The sequence below is a fragment of the Morone saxatilis genome, unplaced genomic scaffold (assembly GCF_004916995.1).
Source record: "Morone saxatilis isolate NCDOM2014 unplaced genomic scaffold, NCSU_SB_2.0 Contig21, whole genome shotgun sequence".
In the NCBI taxonomy this organism is placed as follows: Eukaryota; Metazoa; Chordata; class Actinopteri; family Moronidae; genus Morone; species Morone saxatilis.
In genome coordinates, this window is record NW_023339774.1 from 20,340,940 (window position 1) to 20,359,249 (window position 18,310).

The window sequence follows — 18,310 nt, forward strand, 5'->3', positions numbered from 1 at the left end:
CCTGTGGGAAATATCTGGCTCTTTGGTCGCTAAATTTTTACATGTTCACAAGTTGCTAACTGTCTGTCGATCAGGGCTGGACCTTAGTTATATAGTTGTTGCTTTTTGCTGAAAACAGCCGCCTGCTGCTGCTGGAGATAAGGCTGACGAGAGCTGTAAGAGTCAACCAAAACAGTAAGTCGCAAAACCAAAACAATGAGTTAAAAAATGCTAAAAAGCTCTGATTGGAGCAGCAGAGTTTGGTGTAGTTCTGCATGATGTGTCACTATGAGCAACTCCTTTCACATAAAACATACTTATTTCATCAATTGTTATTAAAAAAAATATTGATTAAAGAAGCCTGAATGACACCATGACTCACTCTGTATCGGAGTTATTTCTGTTTATATTCTAACATTTGTTTTTTGTGCCACATGTTCTACAGTGTCAACGTGGCACTTTGCTATAGTTAACAGCTACCCTGCCACCGCTGCGAGCAAGCAGTTGCTCAGAGTTGTTGAGTGTTACAAGGATGAGGACTCATTGACCTCATCCTGTGATGGTTAAAGAAGAATGGCAGCATGTTTCTCATCTGTGGGAACAATCCTGACCACTCTCTGATTGTTATTTCTACACAATGAAGCAGTTTCCCAGCAGTGGCCAGTGGCCCGCCCAGAGCCCAGTCTGTGGAGAAATGTCCTCAGTGTCTTCAGTCCACAGCTGCTACCAACAGTCCCCAAGTGAGACCAGGATGACTCTTACTCCACCAATCCCAAAGTCTGTTTTGAGGTTCTGGGGAGACCTGGCAACAGGAGCACAACACACCCAAATGTCCGGCCAAACTGACTGCAGTTCGGCTGCATTGTGGGTACTTTAGGTGCCAGGATTTGACAAGGAAGATGAATTTGTGGATTAAAAAAGAAAACGTATTGTTCTGCTGCATCAGTTTTCATAAAATTGTCCATCGTGAGCCTGACAATGTTACAAGAGAGCAAAACTAATTCAGCCTGTACTCTTGTAATAATCAGATTCATCCCAAGTAAAGCTGCTAATTTAAACACATTTAAAAGCAGCTTCAACTCAATGTACCCATGACGTGCAGGGATTAGGGTAGTAGCTTTTCATACAGTCCTGTCATGATCTCTGACAAATCAGAGTCCACTGCCAGGCCAGCTCCAGATGTTTTGTCTGGCTTTCTCTAACTCCCTGAAACCTGGGTACGTTTTTTTAACCATGCCAGGCTGGCAGGACTCATCCCTCATTCTGCCAAACGTCATCGCTTCACTCCTCAGTTTATTTGTGCACTTCAAGTTTTTGTCTTCTATGACCTATCCAGAAAACAGTGGGGCAGCGGTTGGAGGCAGCTGGTCTACACATCACCACTGAGCACCACATGAGCTCTAACATCACCCGCCTTGCGGTGCGAGGATGCAAGGGTGGAAGGCACCCAGTTATCATACACAGCCACAAGGAGGTCTGGCAGCGGTGTTGGTGATGAAATGGATGTGAATAAGTGGGGAAGGACTTGCGTACAGGATGGCCTAGCGGGTCACCACAAAGGCCAGCCAGTGGCAGCTTGTTGCAAAGGGTGGCGGCTGCACCTTTTTCTCTACTGCACACACACACACACAGTCCCACAGGGAACAACCATCATCCACTTACTCGAGAAAGCTGGTGATGTAGTCTTTGCTGCAGGCGGACCAGGAGAAAGGGTTGGTGTTGGCTGTTATATGGGCGGCCATCAGTTTGGCCGTCTCGTGGCCTTTGGTACCACAGGAATTCCCGATCCCATCGTGGTTCATCCCAAAACTGAAACACACAAAATTAAAATTGGAATTAAGGCAGCTGTGTATGACGGTCATCAGTAACCGCGGGTATAAAAGTGACCCACGCTTTGGCAGTTAACTGTTTAGATGAAAGTGGACAGCCCAGGTTGCCGTCTCCCTCAGTGGCTCTGGCTGTAAAGATCGAGCTCTGTGGCTCTGAAACAGCTGTGTGGAGGGGGTCAGGGGTCAAACCCTGTCTGGAGCTCAAAAGGCACAAGTAAGTTCTAATCACCACTCTGATGCCTGCCTGTCAATCACCGCCTGCAGGTCTGAGCAGGCCACGAGGAGCCGAGTGGAGCGAGGACGAAGGGATCCTTTAGATCAGTCTCTGAGAACAGAGAGAGACCCAAAACCCAAACAGCTCCCGACACTGTGCTCTGTTGTGAAAGCTGCTTAAGACTTTAAGGCTGAAAATAAATCATTTTAACAATTCATTTAAAAAAAAAAAAAAATCTTATCTGTCTGGATATCATTTGAGAGAAAATCTAATGTTACAGCAGGATGTCAAAGCTTACTTTTCCTTACAGTCCAGGAGCACAAATCAGGTCTAATGTATATAACAAACCCGACCACATCGCGCAGCCTGAACCTGTTTTTCTAAGGCTGGCGTTTATGACATTTTACCCTACTCTGGAAATAAATCAGCCCCAGTTGAAACCCCGCTGCAGCGTGTTTTTTTTTATACATCCTCTAGAAGCAGAGACTATTTTTACAACTGCCCCACAACAGAAGCAGACACGAGACATAATAAAGGAAATCGCCATCTTGCTGAACTCTCTCGAGAGGGATACGTAGACTAATACATCATCATTATTTTGCTTTATATTCAGGAAGAAAGAGCCAGAGGTATGTGGACACTGACATTTGCATGAGCAAATATGTGGAGATACAGTTCAAGACGTCTGCTGGGGGAAAAGGGGCTACATGCAGGTCTGGCGGACTCGAGCAGTAAGAAATGTTTGTTTAAGAGCGATTATTAGAGCACACAGGTTTTTAGATGATCTGAAGCAAGAGAAGGAATTTGTCATTTGGAAGAGGCTTGGACTCGAGTCGAATGTGTCAGACTGAATCTGGTCATGAATGTGATCAATATGACCTCTCGCAATATTCTACAGATGTTGATCACCAGAGTTAAAACATAATTTGGCAAAAATGCTTTTAAATATGCTGCCCTGACTTCCTGGTATGATGAAGAGAAGGACCTGGAATTAGCTAACTGTAACGGGGAAATTTAAGTCAATTTTAAAGAATCAAGAAATTAGTTCTCTTGGTCAATGTGATTGAAATCGTTTCCTGTTTATTCGTCATAATTGTTTTTTATCCTTGACCTTGTATTCAATATTACCTGGATATTGTGTTCGCTCATCTTTGGTGTCTATCTGTGTTTATTTATTTGTATTTACTGTGTGTCACAATGTTTATGGCCAGCTCTCTCTTGAAAAAGACATTTGAATCTTTAGTCTTTCACCTGGTTAAATAAAGGATATATTTATATATAAATATGATGACTTTAGACTGGACTTAACAAAGCAAAAAAGACTCGTACCTATACTGTCTTGCAATATATCATATATTGAATCATAACCCCTGTATTGTGATACGTATTGTATTGCCAGATTCATGATAAGCCCAAGATTAGCAAAGTCTACAGCAGGCCAGAGCTTCACACTTCAGAGCTGTCAGAAATCAGCAGACAAAAACAGAGTCAGAAGTCATATTAAGGGACCTTAAACAATTAGAAGAAATGAACAAAGCCGCCAGACATAAACAGCCAATAGTTTGACATTAATTAGATGCCAAAGAACGTCTGTCTAAAGGAAAGAGCTCCGTGACAGAATGAGAGGAGAGAATATTATACTGTAGGTGATGTTAAGGGGCCAGTATATTTGAACATTTTTTATTTGTCACTTTTTATATCAACAACCAGCTGCACACTATGAATGTCTTCAGAGACTTAATCACTATCACGCTTCACACGGCGCCTTCCACGGCGGCCGTTCTGAGCTATAAACACATTTGATTTCAGATGTGGTCGGAAATACAAACTACTTCTTTTCTGGTATAACCCGGCCCTTACACTGTCACATATCATAACAGAGGATGTTCCTCTGGACAGACCTGACCATAAAGACCCTCAGGCGGCTGTCGGAGTGAGATATTTTTTATTGTGTAAGTTGCCAGTGCCAAAATATGACAGTGAAATCATAAAATCTAAATTAAAGAAAACACTTCTCTGTAAATTGGCCACGGTGATGATAACATGGTGGACAGAATATTAATTTAGCATTAAAAGTCCAGTGTGTAACATTTAGGAGGATCTATAGGCAGAAACAGAATATACTATTCATAGCTATGTTTTCATTAGTGTACAAACACCTGAATGTAGGAATAGTTGTTCCTACAAAAACATGCCAGCATCAATACAAGGAATTGATAAGGACGGTGGCATACGATTTCGATGGATGGGACTATTGAACCATTTCTTGATTCCTGGAGTCCCCTCTTTAAGAATGGATCTGTGGATCTTAAAAACCTTAAAACTCACTTGTGGCCGATTTCGTGTGCAATAGTGAAAGCAGAACCAAGGCCGATGTCTTCATTGATGCTGCAGCTCCTCTCCGGCTCGCACATTCCAGCCACTGAGGCCAAGCCTAGACACACACACACACACATGCCAGACAAACATACAAACATAGGGTCAAGACGAAGCATTCTTAGGACTCAGTCATAAAATTGGGATTCCACACATATGATCTTCTGTTCACCAGGGGGAGTTTAGCAACGGCTAGACGTCTTTTTTTTTTTTTTGTCTTGCAAACTGCAGTGACTGCTGGGAAATGTCTAGACAAGGGTTAGATTTATACATTTCAATTCATGTAACAAGGGATCGCCTAAAACGCAAGCCAAGGAAGGGAATATAAGAACCCCCTCACCAACAGCGTACCCCACCAGAAACCTGTCAGGAAATATACATGTTTTCCTCATTTCAGAACTCGAGTCGGAGAACGAGGGAGAGAGAAAGGGAGAGGAGAGGGTGTTTAAACCTCTCCACAATCCAGGTGTCGCAGGTCCTTTTTTTTTCTTCCCTAAAACCTGACAGGTCAGATCGGGAGACAGGAGGCAATTCTTCACAGATTACATCTAGAGGTGACTGCAGAGTGGATCATATGACAGTGCAAAGCAGGTGTGTGTTGGGGGATGTGCGTTAATGTGTGTGAGGGATCTGAATGGGGTTAAATGTTTTCTCACTTTTTTTGACGTATGGAACCATGCAGGCAGTTCTGGTTTCATTCGCCCAAGTATTGAGATATCCGCCTCCTCTCCAGAACAGTGAAGTATAAAATAATCCATGTTAATCCCCAGACATTACTTGTCAAGTTTACATCCAAATTTGATCCATATTTTCAGAAAATCTGCAAAAGAAAATCCGAATATATGCACATTTCCATCCACTACTGTGATGCGAGAACAGTTGGTGGCACCAATTCTCCATTCAGGTGCCATTAAACTACTGCAGGAGAAGAGGGCACATTGACAGGATATAAATAAAAGAGGTCCAGTCAAAGCAAATGAAAACGATGTAGAAAACATGCTGGAAATATGACATTCATGTTTGTATTTTTAATGGTTTCAGTCCCCGTATCCGTATCCATACACATAGATTTGATGTCTTGTTTAACTCTCATGCTTCAGTCTGTTTCCACTGCACTTCACCAACTTTTTTCCAAATTTCCAGCATTATGACTTAAAAAAGCAATTAAAAACAGTTCAATCGGAACTTCTTCCTATCAAAGAGGAGGCAGATATCTAAGAATACGGCAAGATACAACAAGGGGTAAGTAAGCAGTGAGATGTTTCTTTGTAGTGAGTGCACAGACCCTTTAAATTCATCTCAATGAATTCAAGTCCATTTATTTTGCATGCAAAAACACAGTTTTTGAGATCTTTGCAAAGCGTGATATGGACAGAGGTGTCTTGCCTGCATTGGCACTCAGTGAGTAACCTGCGTGTACACATGTTAGTTTGCGTGAACTCCCTGACTGCCTGCTAAAAGTGGCATGGCTTTTGTGTCCTCTTTACTAAGAGGCTAAACAAGAATAGACTCGCAAATCAGGAGGCCACTGAAACCATTACTGCGGGGAAAGAGGGAGCCTGAAGGTGAAGAAAGAAGGAGGAGAGGGAGGGAAAGGAGGGAGGGTGGCTACTCTACGATTAGTTTAAGAATGTGTGAGTGTGTGTGAGAGTGAGTAAAGTGAGTGTGCGTTGTGTCGTGGGTGAGCGCAAACACAGACACACACACACACACACACACACAAACACACACACTGCATGCAAGTTGTTTTCTTTGCACCGGGGTGGACTGTGTATTATCTCCGGCCCCGTGATTACTCGGCGACCCTAAAGGCCAACGATCTGACCCGGGAGCATGATCCCCTGAAGAGGAGAGGGAGGAGAGAGGAGAGGAGAGGGAGGAGGAGAGGTAGAGGGGTGGGTGGGGGTTGAGACAAACGAGGAAGCCAAGCAGATGCCAGGGCAATTAAAGCGACCGGGGAATGTGACGAATGCGGTCAATCTGTCAAACCACCCCTGAAGTCACAATATTACCTCCAAGATATACTGTGGTGCCTGCGGGGCCTTGACAAAGATAAGATGGGGAGAGAAGGGCTGGGTGGTGGTGGGATGAGGGGTTGAAGAGGAGAGAGAGAGAGCAGCAGGGGGAGGAGGTGGGGGTCTCTGCCACTGCTTGCTGTCCTTTTCCCACCCCCCAATACAGCCACAACCAGCGTATCACCCTCTCTATCTCCCTTCTGCATACTCTAACACTCCCTGTAATTGTCCTTTTCCCCTTCCATTTTCCTTTCAACTCCTCCTCTTCTTCTCCATCTCCTCCTCCTTATCCCTCACCCCCCCCCCTCCTCCCCAGCTTCTCAATGCATACCTTTTCCTTTCTCTCTCAACCCGGTGGAAGTGTAAACACCTTAGACAAACTGAGGTTAGTGGCGGAGGAGGAGGAGAAACGGGGCACTTTTTATAAACTGGAGGCCGTGTGAGGAGGTGACCACGGCTGTCCAGGTTCAGGGCCTCAACCAACAGAGGGGAGTCACTGAGGAGCTATAATAACACAAGTGAAAACATCCTTCTCATTATGTCTCACAGGAGGAGCCGTCTGGGGTTCTTCTGAAGGAGACTGCGAAGGTTGCTAAATAAGGTTTGTCTGAGGACACGTCGAAGGCCGAACGTGAAAATGAAAACCTCTCTCAATAGGGAGGGAAAAAGAGACGGATGAACTCCTCAACCAGAGAATCATATAGTCAACATCAGCTAAAATTACCAATTTAGCATGAAAACACATGTTAGCGTGGATAAATCTTCCTCTGATTCAGCGCACTCACCTAAGGTACCGCAGGGTTTGTTCTTGTAGGTGCAGATGTCATACCTAAAGAAGAAAAAGGGGAAAAGAACACAAACATATTAACTCTAAACCTTTTTTTGTACAGTATTTTCTTTCACTGGCTCTTTTCCATTCCATTCTTTCCGTGTTTAATCACACAAGTCCGGCGAGATCTAATCTCAACCTTTAGCATAACAATAGCATCTAATGAAGTTGTTGCAGGTTTGGTTCTAGAAACACCTGGTTCATTCCTCCATCTGTACGCACGAGGCTCGCGCAGCTAACACACAGCGCTCTCAGAGAGCAGAGTGAAAGGCTTCGCTCATGCTGTGTCCCTACTGTTAACCCCCGTAACTCACACACAGGTAATCCAATAGAGCGCAGGGGGAAAAAAAGGCCAGAACACTCTGAGCCACATCGTACATTTCAAATGTATGATCCAATCATTGCTAAAGCTTTTAATCTATTAAAACCAAGGGCACAGCAAATTTAATTTCATTCTCCTTCCCCTCTCTCCCTCCCTCGCTCTCTCCCCATAAACTCCTCTCTCTCCTCCTCCTCCTCCTCCTCCTCCTCCCTCCCCAGTGGAGCGGCTCCAAATCAGTGAGGTACAATCGTGACCTCGTTTAGGACGTCTGTTTGTTTTGATTTATTCCCCTAATTTCCCTCGGTGTCTTTTTTTGAACGTGACAGGCCACATTCCAAACAAGGCGGCGCAGGCTCAAAATGGGACTGACAAAGAAGCAACAGTGCTGTGCGGAGCTCACAATGAAGATGAAAATTAAGATAAGGTTGAGAACGGTGAACCGTTGCAATGAAAAGTGCTGCAACTAACTGTTATTTTCATTATTGATAATTATTTCTTGATTAATAATTTGGTCAATAAAATGTCAGAAAATAGAGATAATCACATTTTCCTAAAGCCCAAGATCAATGTCTTGTTCTGTCCGACCAACGCTCCAAAACCAACATATATTCAGTTTATAATGATATAAAGCAGAGAAAGGCAGCAAATCCTTACGTTAGAGGAGCTGAAATGTTTGTGTTACTGCTTATATATAAATTATAAATTATTAAAATAGTTGTTTCAGCTCTACTTCGATCACTGATCCAAAGACAAATTGCTCCAAATGTATGAAATAAATAATAATGCCCTCTGAGCTGCAAGCATCAGCCATGTTAAAAATCCTACTGAACCTTTTTAGGTGTGTTCCACCATTGCGAGGAATGTACTGACTGCTCCTCCAGACATGGTGGTTAATGAGGGCTTCCTGGTGTCTACCATCAGCTATTTATACTATCTCCAATGTTAGCATCTCTGAGCTCAGCTGGTGCCTCCTCCCCACAGCTTATTATCTCATTATCTTTCGCCTACTTTTGCCTCGTTTTTACTCAGTATTCACCAATACTATATTTACTCCACATTCACCAATACTTCATCACATGGGGTTAAGCACTGCACTGTGGTAAGTTGTTGACAGGCCTAATAGCAGTGTTGACGTGCGCCATCTACAGGCAATAATGGCTTCTACGAAACTGACACGTGTGTCACCTGCAGGGATTAAAGAGAACTGCAGGTTTACCCTTTAAGAAGCTGCTTTTTGGGTGTGTTTTTGAGGTTTTACACCTCTTAAATAACTACCATTGGTTTACTGAAATTAAAATAACTTATAACAAGATTAAGAATCTACAGCCATGCTAGCAGATCTGTAATGCCAGCATGCTAACATGCCCACACGCTAAAATGCTAACACATTGAAGTTTTGCCATGTTCGCCATACTCAGAGGGCTAATTTTTTAAACAAATACCTTTATTAAGAGTTAGATTTAAGATTTACTGGAAAAATAAATTGGATGACATATACATTGATACCAATAAGATACCGATATATCTACGACAGGCCAGTATCGTAGACATATCGGTCGGGGTCAAGTCACTAAATTTGTCGCTAGTCTAGAAATACATTTGTTAAGAGGGTCTGAAAAGTAATTAAACCTACCAATAAAGCTGCCAAGTTGGCATCACTGTGCAGTGTGGCATGTTTGGACACGGTCTGACATTTGACATGCAGCTCCCCCAGTGGACTATATGTGCTATCTGCAGGTTGCTGAACATGAATGAGTACGTTTATGTAAGTCCCATAAGGTGTTTGGTATCTAAATTTAAAATTTCATTGATAATGAAAAAGATCACAGCCAAATAGATAAACCCCATGACCCCTGCATCTAGACTGTACTAAACAGCCTTTGGTGCTGGTGCATAGTGAAGCTAAAACCAACAATAAAAACAGGAGCCAAAGGAATTGGAGAACATCAGCTGACAGACAACAAGCAAGAGCACACTAATGATAGAAAGGCTGTTTTGTACAGAGCCCAGAAAGTCAAAAAGCTTGGCTTTAGCCCATGTCAATCACAGAACACCATCCTCTCTCTAGACAAAACCAGTGGGGGGAATATAGTTGCTAGGTTATGTGGCCAAACAGTTCTGGCAACAATGAAGCCTATTCCAGGTAATGACAGAGGTTTGCTGTTTTATGGTAACACCCATGACATAAATTGCAGTGTGACAGGTACAGTGCGTCTGAAACAGCACATTTTATTTCCAGAACTGAGGTCTTTATTCCCATCAGCTTTAACAGTTACAGGTAAAGTCTGTGCACAAGAAGTGGACATTTGGAGGTGTGAGTACTGAAGCTGCTGGCCATCTCTACTAGCACTCACACACACACACATCTACAGTCTGAAACTGAACTGTGACTTCACAGCTTTTATGCGCCAAGCGCACAGAAAATAACCTGCAACCTATTTGTTCAAAATGTGAAAATTAGCACTACTTACAATGAAAGTAACAACTGCAAGAAACAATTTACCCTTTGAAGCATATGAAGCCATGCTGGATCCTTATGCTAGTGTGTGAGCAAAATGTGGTCCATACGTGTAAATGTGAGCTAACACTTACCGGGTGATTAGGACAGCGTTGTCATGATGAGCCATCCCATTTTCAGGAATGCTGTTGCCATCGCTGTGATGAGACAGGATGGACTTCTGCCACTTACAGAAACTGTCCAGAGACTTGTCAGCATGATGGTTAATCTCCAGGTTTGGCTGCAAAAGACAACGCGCATGCAATACGATGAAACATGATAGATAGATCGTGCCGTATCGTGCCCAATTGTGTCGCGTTGTATCATGAAGAAGAAGATGAAGATATATTTTATTAATCCCCAATTGTGTTGTTTCATAACATGTCGCATTGTATTGTGTTGCCTAGTGTTGAATTTGTGTCCAATCAAATCAAATCGTGCTGTCGTACTGGGTCGTAACATATTGTGTCATATCATGTAACGTATGGTGTCATATGGTGTCATGTCGTATTGTATTGCGATGTGATGGGTCCTGTCATGCCCTGTTGTATCGTATCTTATTGTGTCCTGTCACCTCCTGTCCCTGCCAAAGTAGAACGATTATCTAGATGAATTATTTGGAGGAGAGTTGTGCTGGGATCAGAGGAAGGTTAGAGGACAAGTTGTTGGAAGAGCAAAAAAGTTTTTGTGTTTGATTTAAGAGAAGATTCAGGCGTAGTAAAGGTAAACCCATTTATAGCAGGAAGAGTTAGATGAGTCAAAGAAGGAGTAGAACAAGGACTTGTATTATTCAAAAAAAGTAAGAGATGGGGAAAGAAGACTAGCAGGAGAAGAAGGAGTTGAGGAAGTTGTCGCAGAGTCTGCAAAATGCATCTACTTCCATGAATGTAATGGGTTCAGCTACAGTAAACCATTGCCTCGCCAGCCAGTGATGCGGTGTTGATTTCAGCGTGCCCTCTGATTAATTACAACACAATGCTGAACAACTCAACAGCCCATCAGTGACTCACTTTCCCCATAAAATGTTGTTTTGTCTGTATTTTCTATTCATTTTATCCAAAACAAGGACTGAGAGACAAGTATTTCCTCCCAATTGGATCAAAGTGCGGCCCCGCTTTACACGAAAACTTGTTTTTTGGACTTGATGCTACTAAAGAGCCGCTATGACCCCTTTAGAAAAAAAACAGATGCTAGGAGGACACTCTGTTTCTCCCATCACACATACATACACATGTACAGTGCATGTAAAAACCCTCAATCGAGGCTCCCCGTGGGAAGATGCCTGAGCACATCTTTCATCTGAAGTGGTGGCCATATGGTGAATAGTCTCTCTTCTCTCTCCCCCCTTCAACCACGGCAATCACATAAAATACTGCAGCTCACTCACGCCAAGCGTATCAGTTATATACTGGCTACAGGTGAGGGTAAAGACACTATAAAAAGGGCTCACGTGATAGTACTGTATTGACAGTTCAAAGTTAGGGAAATTAATGAAAGAGACAGTAAAACTGACAAGAGGTTGGGGTAGAAATAGAGTTCTTCTTACCTGATCTTCAGTCAGAACAATCAACCGGGTCACAATAATGTTCACAACATTTCCTAGACTGGCATCACGGTAAAGTTTGGCAACCTGACCTCCAGAAAAGAAGAAAAGACACAAAGTCAGACAAATTGTGTCCAACTGTCACAACCTCTCATCTTCAACCATTATCGTAGACATCCATTAACTAAACCGCGCAACAATGGAGAAATTATGTTCAACAGTGTGTTGGAACGTGACCAAAAAGTAGGATCAAACTTACAATATTCATTACAGACAAGATGTAGTGCTCAATGTCTTTGCGTCCGTGGTAACCGACCATCATTTTATCAGCGACCACAAGCGTCTCCACGAAGCGCTCACTGCTAACGGAGCGCCTCTGTCTGTGGGTGCTGTTCGACTGCTCGCTGTCGTTCTGGGGTGCGGGGGACGAGTGGACAGGGGATGGCGTGCTGGACTGGCAAGGTGCACTGCTTTTAATGAGGTCTGTGAACGACAGGGAGACAAAGACAGGTTATAGTGAATTATTAAATCATACTTCATAATGATGATGCATTGTCGGTTTGAGAGAGAGCTGGTTTGTGTATAGTAGATGCAGGGAATCTGCCCCTTTGAACCTTGCAGCTAAAGCCTTTGCTTTATGACCCAGATGCTCTGGGAAAAAGCTATAAGATGGTACATGTTAAGGCATGCTAGCTTCCTGGCGATGACAGCCTTTGCTGTTTCTTATAAGACCTTGGCCCAAATACCTAAATATCCACCTGGTTCTTTTTCCAATTCGTCATATCTTTGCAGACACAGCATTTGGTGGAGTTGTTTGAATTTCTAAAATCTGAACATGATTGTTGGTTCTATAAATAGGATTTGTGCTTCTATAAAAGTCAGAGCCAAGTACTCTTTATGTACTGAAGGCCCTTTTGTGAAAGCTGGCGGGAGACTTTTTCTTGCAGGTTGAAAGGTGTCCAGGCCAGGAGCAACTATAGCACACAAGAGGCCCGGTCATGTCTACCGGAACCTGGGCCTAGAACCAAACCAGCACTTCCTCTAACCTGCTATGTATAGTTATTCCTTTACGTCAGTTCCACCCACACAGAGTCCAACCCAGATGGAGGTTCACCAACCTGAAATGCCACAGCTGAACTCCTGGCTATGCTCTTGTGGTGAGGGAATGGCAGACATTTTATAAATAACATGTTGCTGTGCTTCTTCCAGGTTCCATTCACCGGAGGTGGTGGAGGATATGTTCTTTAATGGCTCTATCATATACTGTTCGTCCTCTGTTGTTATAACACCGTGCTTGTTGGGGGGAAAAAATCAATGAGAAACAGGTTACAAACACAAGCCAACATTGAACACATCTTAACACAACACTTTTGTTCTATTAAAGGTGCACTCCTCCTGTTTTACACAGTTTACTTGTAACTGTGTGCTCAAACAGAATACAATGAAAACCTAAAGAACCAGTGTGGAAGATTTAGTGGCATCTAGCTGTGTAGTTGCAGCTTGCAACTCCCTCACTTCACCCTCTACTTACAAGTGTGAAGGAGAAACTACAGTGGCCGCGAAATGTGTGAAAACTGCAAATGAAACATGGCGGTTCAACATGGCGGAGCACACGGAAGGCGACCCGCAGCGTCTGTAAATAAAAACGTCTTATTCTAAGGTAACAAAAAGATAACAGTTCCTATATTCAGGGAATTATACACAAATGAAAACATAGTTATGCATATTATATTCAATTTCTGCTAATAGATCCTCCTAAATGTGACACACTGGATCTTTAATAGGTGATGCGATTGCATACAAACTTAACGGAAAGATGTGATTAGACCCAAAGTAGAGCAAAAAGACATGTCTGAGTGAAAAAAGGGGAGAGAGACTGGAGTAGTTTCAGACACACAAGTCTGTTGCTAGCTAGCTTAAAGCTAACGTCTGTGCATTTGATGAATTGGCTGTTTGAGTTGAATAAACTCAAATTAGCACAAATGACATTAGGCAATGACATCATCAGGGTTATCTCATCGTGGGCTGGGAGACATTTTCACAGAAAGCTGACCTCACAAACTGGGGATGTGGAGAGTGAAATACATGAACATTTACCAGATAAAGAAACTCTGATGAAAGATGCTTTTGAGTTGCATTATGGGAAATGTAGGATCCAGCATTTTTGGATAGTAAGGGCCAAAAGTTAGGAAATCATTTGCTGCTTCGATTTTTTTTCGTTACGGTGTCTTTTAAGCCTCTCAACTTGAAGAAGTACAATACTTAATATATATATATAGCTGGATCACGAAATAAATAACGAATATATTCCCTTATGTAATCTCTCCCTGATGGGGTGATGTTTTAGCACATACAAAACATTAATTACTACTCTGCAGTCAGATTTAAGAATCACTAACAATCAGTTACATCAAGACCAACACTAAAAGCAATGTTCTTAATCCTTCAACACTCTCTACGAAGCATAAACAGAGAGAAGTCCTTCAAAATGAGTTTGTAGAAAACACTTTTCTTGCTCTGTTCAATGAAAGCAATTAAGCAGACATCACACCAACACACAGAAACATATTCAGGGGTTTTAATAGTGTGTGATGTCAAGATCTCAAACTGTCCAAGACAGCTGATTACATTAAAGTACAGACACAGTTTTGTCCATTTTTGGTGCTGTTAGAAAAAAGAGCAAACACTAATTCAATTTATGATACTCCGTGTAGGTCTTGCCAACACATTTGGCTACATGTTTTCTCCACATGATTACATTTGCCAATAAGAAGCAGAGCCTTTTTTTCCCTTCTTTAGAGTTATTCTGAAGCGAGGAGGGATAACAGCTATTAAAACGTCTTCCAATTTCTTGATTAGCAAAGAGAAGCTGGACAGTCACACAGTCTGTGGATAAAAGCCCGAGGACTAAAAGCTTAGACAGCATAATTAGATGCCTTGTTAGTACTGTTCAGTTTTGTTTCTGAACAGAGCACTTATAGTAATATCTACGACTTAGACACATTATGTTACAGATCACAAAAGGGATCAACTACAAGAAATGTGATCTCAACTACTGGGGCTTTTTAAAACCTGAGGATGAAGTGTGATGTTTAACGCACAAATGGAAAGAAAAGATGCTTATCACTAACAGATCACTTAGATGATGTGATTTCTCTCCACGAGCATCGCCGCGCTCCGAGCTGCCTGCAGACTGTGCCAAGTGGACGGAAGCCAAGATTCTGTTAAGCAAACTACAATTGGTCTAATCCTCTGAAAGATTGGCTGACATGAGAGCAGCACAAGCTAGGTATATATTAGTTATCTGACATTAGTTTGAGGGTTTGTTTGAGGTTAGCGGTGTGGCTCAAAGGGCAGTTAGAGAGTGTGAACCGGTCACTTGGAATAATAACAAAAAAAAAGTCACCCTTTGTACTCACCAGGCCTTTGCAGTTGCTGAGCGCCACTCTGGTCGTGCTTTGCTGATTTTGCAAGAATCCAACATAGTGACAGTTATCTACCAGGTTATGACGCCACTCCAGCCCTTCTTTGCCCCAATACTCCACTGTAAAATGTTTTGACACTAGGTGGGGGTTGAGCGTCAGGTTTAAGTGAAAGTGCTTTCCGTAGGCTGACAGTCTGTAGAAGAGCCGGGACTCTCGGGGGTCCGGGTCTAACGCAGGCGGCTGTCCCATCATGGGGTCCACCGCCCCGCGTCTCCGTCGGCCCGGCCGGTGGTGCTTCACAGTGTAGCTCAGGAACTCTCCGTTCTCATCCACCAGCGCCGGGACAGTCAGCTGGTAGTGCTGCAGGTAGGACAGGAACTCCTCTTTTACAGGAGAAAGAAAAGAAGAGATAATGTGATAATGAACACACTGCTGGTTAAAGATCCTCCTGCGCAATCTATCATACCTTGAGAGTTGTGTGAAGGTCTGTTGATGCTTTGAAATTCAGAAGCAGCCATCACCACCAGGCTCAATGTCCAAGTCAGCGTCTTCCACAAAATTTCCATAATTCAGGGAAAGCTGTGACATGGGGTGAGGGGTAGAGGGTGCTACAAACGGGTTAAAAGCACACGGTCGGTCCGATGCCACACCATAACAAGTCCATGGTTTGTCTCCTTCACTTGAATTTTCTCGTTGTGCTCGAGGGCTCATCCAGGTCTCAGATTTCTCCTGAAGGCGAGCACTTCCACATCTCACTGGCCTCTGAATTCATGTCAGCAGCTCGTAGAAAACAGCGTAATCCATCAGATGCAGTCACTCTCAGGTGTAACTCCAAACACGAAGCTCTATATTGATAACTTGTCTTGACCGATCCATCTGAATTCCTGCAGAGGAAACCAAGCAGGGGTTACATGACCTTTTTATCTCTTGGCTTAATCAGAAATGGTTAGTCACTTCAATTAATCGATTAATCGACCGACAGGAAGTTTATCTGCAACTTTTCTAACAATCGGTTGATCATTTTAGTCTTTTCATTACATTTTTTAAAAACATTTGCTGATTTCAGCTTCACAAATGTGACAGTCCACTGCTGTTGTTGGTTTATTTCATTTTAAATTGAACATGATTGGATTTCAGACAGCTGGTTGGACAAAAGAAGCAATCTGTAGTTGCAACTTTGGGCTCTGCTCTACATTTTATGACATTTTATAGATCAAAAGGTTTCACTGATTAATCTGCCAATGATTTTCTTAATCAATCAATTAATTTTTGTCTACAAAAGAGTGAGAAGCTGGACACTGGAAGTTCGTCAGAGTTGTGGGTGCTCAGAAAAAGCAAGATATCATATTGTATTTTTTATATCTATATATATTTTAGTGGATAAAATTGATTACAAACAAGATAAAACCTCCTTCCTGCCACAGATATCAGAGTACACATGTAAATCCTCATAGAAAAGGACATGGAGAACATTATTATGAACTTTCATTAGGGGTGCAGCAGCCACCTCAGCACCCCTTCTTTCAACAACCATGATGAACATCGTTGAATTGCTTTTTTTAATCTGACCAAGAGACCAAAACACAAAGATGATCATTTAAAATTGACATGAACCAACAACAAGCAACACATTCTCACATTTAAGAAGCTGGAATCAGAAGAAGTTTGCTGTTTTTTTGCTTAAAAAACTTACTTAAACGATCAATAAATTATGTGAAATGGTTGCTGATTAATTTTATGATCGATTAATTGACTAATGGTTGCAGCTTTGATTCAAATAACCACTAACTGAAGACCTGGTTTGTGCTAAAAGTTCAACATCTTATAATATAAAGTCTGATTGTTCAACTTTAACACTTAACAACGTTGCTTTTAGCCACATTTGTGCCATTAATTCAATATTCATGAACTGGAGTGACCAAAACGAGGCTGTGCAGTGCAGCTGAAGCCACATTAATACGCATGCATAAATCTTAACAGCGCCAATGGTGATGACTAGTCGACATGATATAATTTCTGCAGGTTGTGGTTTTACTCACTGACGCGGCAGCATGTGCAAACTACACAGCTATAAACAAACGTCAGCGGATCCAGGTGATAGACGGATGGTGTCCAATGAAAGTGACCGGCACTCCAAACACGGATGACAGCCTTTGGAAATGAGGATTTTGTATGTGTGAATGTGAGTGTGTGAGTGTGTGTGTCTTCAAGCTCTGGCTCCAGCACTCCAGACAGACAGCGCTACTTACTTGGCCACTCTGACCCAGACAGTTGGCAGCCGGCCCGTGTGCATTACACCGGTACCTCAAATACAAGCCTCAAGGAGCGTCTGCGAAAATCCAAATTAACCACCTGACATCGCTTTGACGCGTTTGTGCTCTTGTTGCAAGCAAAAATAAAAAATAAAATAAAATAAAAAAAGAGCTCTGTTAGGAAGTTTTGTAAGTTCGTCTGAGCCCTGCAGATGTGGACCTGCTGTAACGCTTTTTTTTCTTACACCCTGCAACTGTAGATCCGGTGCGTAAATGTTTCCAAACGCGCAAATTTTCCGCGCAAAAAACTCTGTGAACTCGCTGTGCCTGAATGAGCAGCAGCCTACAACTGGCTAAATGCTGGGGTTTGTAAACACTCTGCTTCCCTGAGAGGATTTAAATGCTCACACGACAAACCCCCCCTATCCTGAAAGACATCCGTAATTCTCACGAACAGCGTTAACACATAGTTACCATGCTCATCTTCATTGTCAGCTCCGGTCCAAGTGTGCAGGCAGAGCTCAGGACAAAAGACGTGTGCAGCTCTGAAGTTCCGCACACAAACCTCTGCTGCTCTCCTCTTTTCATCTCCCTTTGGACTCCTCTGCCATCCTCTAAAACTGCAGTGTGAGTCTCCCCTTCTGAGCAGCAGTATCTCAGACACTGTGTCACACACACACACACACATACACACACACACACACAACAAAAAAAGCAGTTATTCAGCTTTTCAAAGTCTTGGATTTCCTCCAGCAGAAGGGTCTATTTTCAGCTCTATCTGTCGTCTTTATAATCTAGACTTTGTGTTCTTGGTGGTGGCTCAGAGTGGCTTAAAAAGTGAGCTGAGGTTGCAGAGGGTGTTCTGCCACCTCAGGAACCGCCACAGCGGCAGACTGCTCCTCAGAAAAGTGCATGCAAAACACCAGCAGGAGGAGAAAAAAAAAGTTGGCTTGGAGCTGCTCCTCCTCACTACATTGCAGAGACCGGGTATGTCCCAGTACAGGACAGCTTCAAATTGGCAGCTTTTTC

At 42.8% G+C, this 18,310-nt stretch overlaps 1 protein-coding gene across 1 annotated transcript in view; it reads right to left on the bottom strand.

Moving 5' to 3' along the window:
* adamts6 (ADAM metallopeptidase with thrombospondin type 1 motif, 6) overlaps positions 1–18,185 on the bottom strand; it is a gene marked incomplete at its 3' end in the record, with an annotated part of 59,035 nt that extends 40,850 nt beyond the window's left edge. Inside the window, 10 exon segments of the mRNA XM_035668345.1 lie at positions 1,642–1,788; positions 4,351–4,456; positions 7,199–7,242; positions 10,157–10,302; positions 11,608–11,691; positions 11,864–12,087; positions 12,723–12,897; positions 15,024–15,412; positions 15,496–15,913; positions 17,756–18,185. Coding sequence (XP_035524238.1) covers positions 1,642–1,788; positions 4,351–4,456; positions 7,199–7,242; positions 10,157–10,302; positions 11,608–11,691; positions 11,864–12,087; positions 12,723–12,897; positions 15,024–15,412; positions 15,496–15,595 — 1,415 coding nt within the window.
* Between the last annotated feature and the right edge of the window lie 125 nt (positions 18,186–18,310).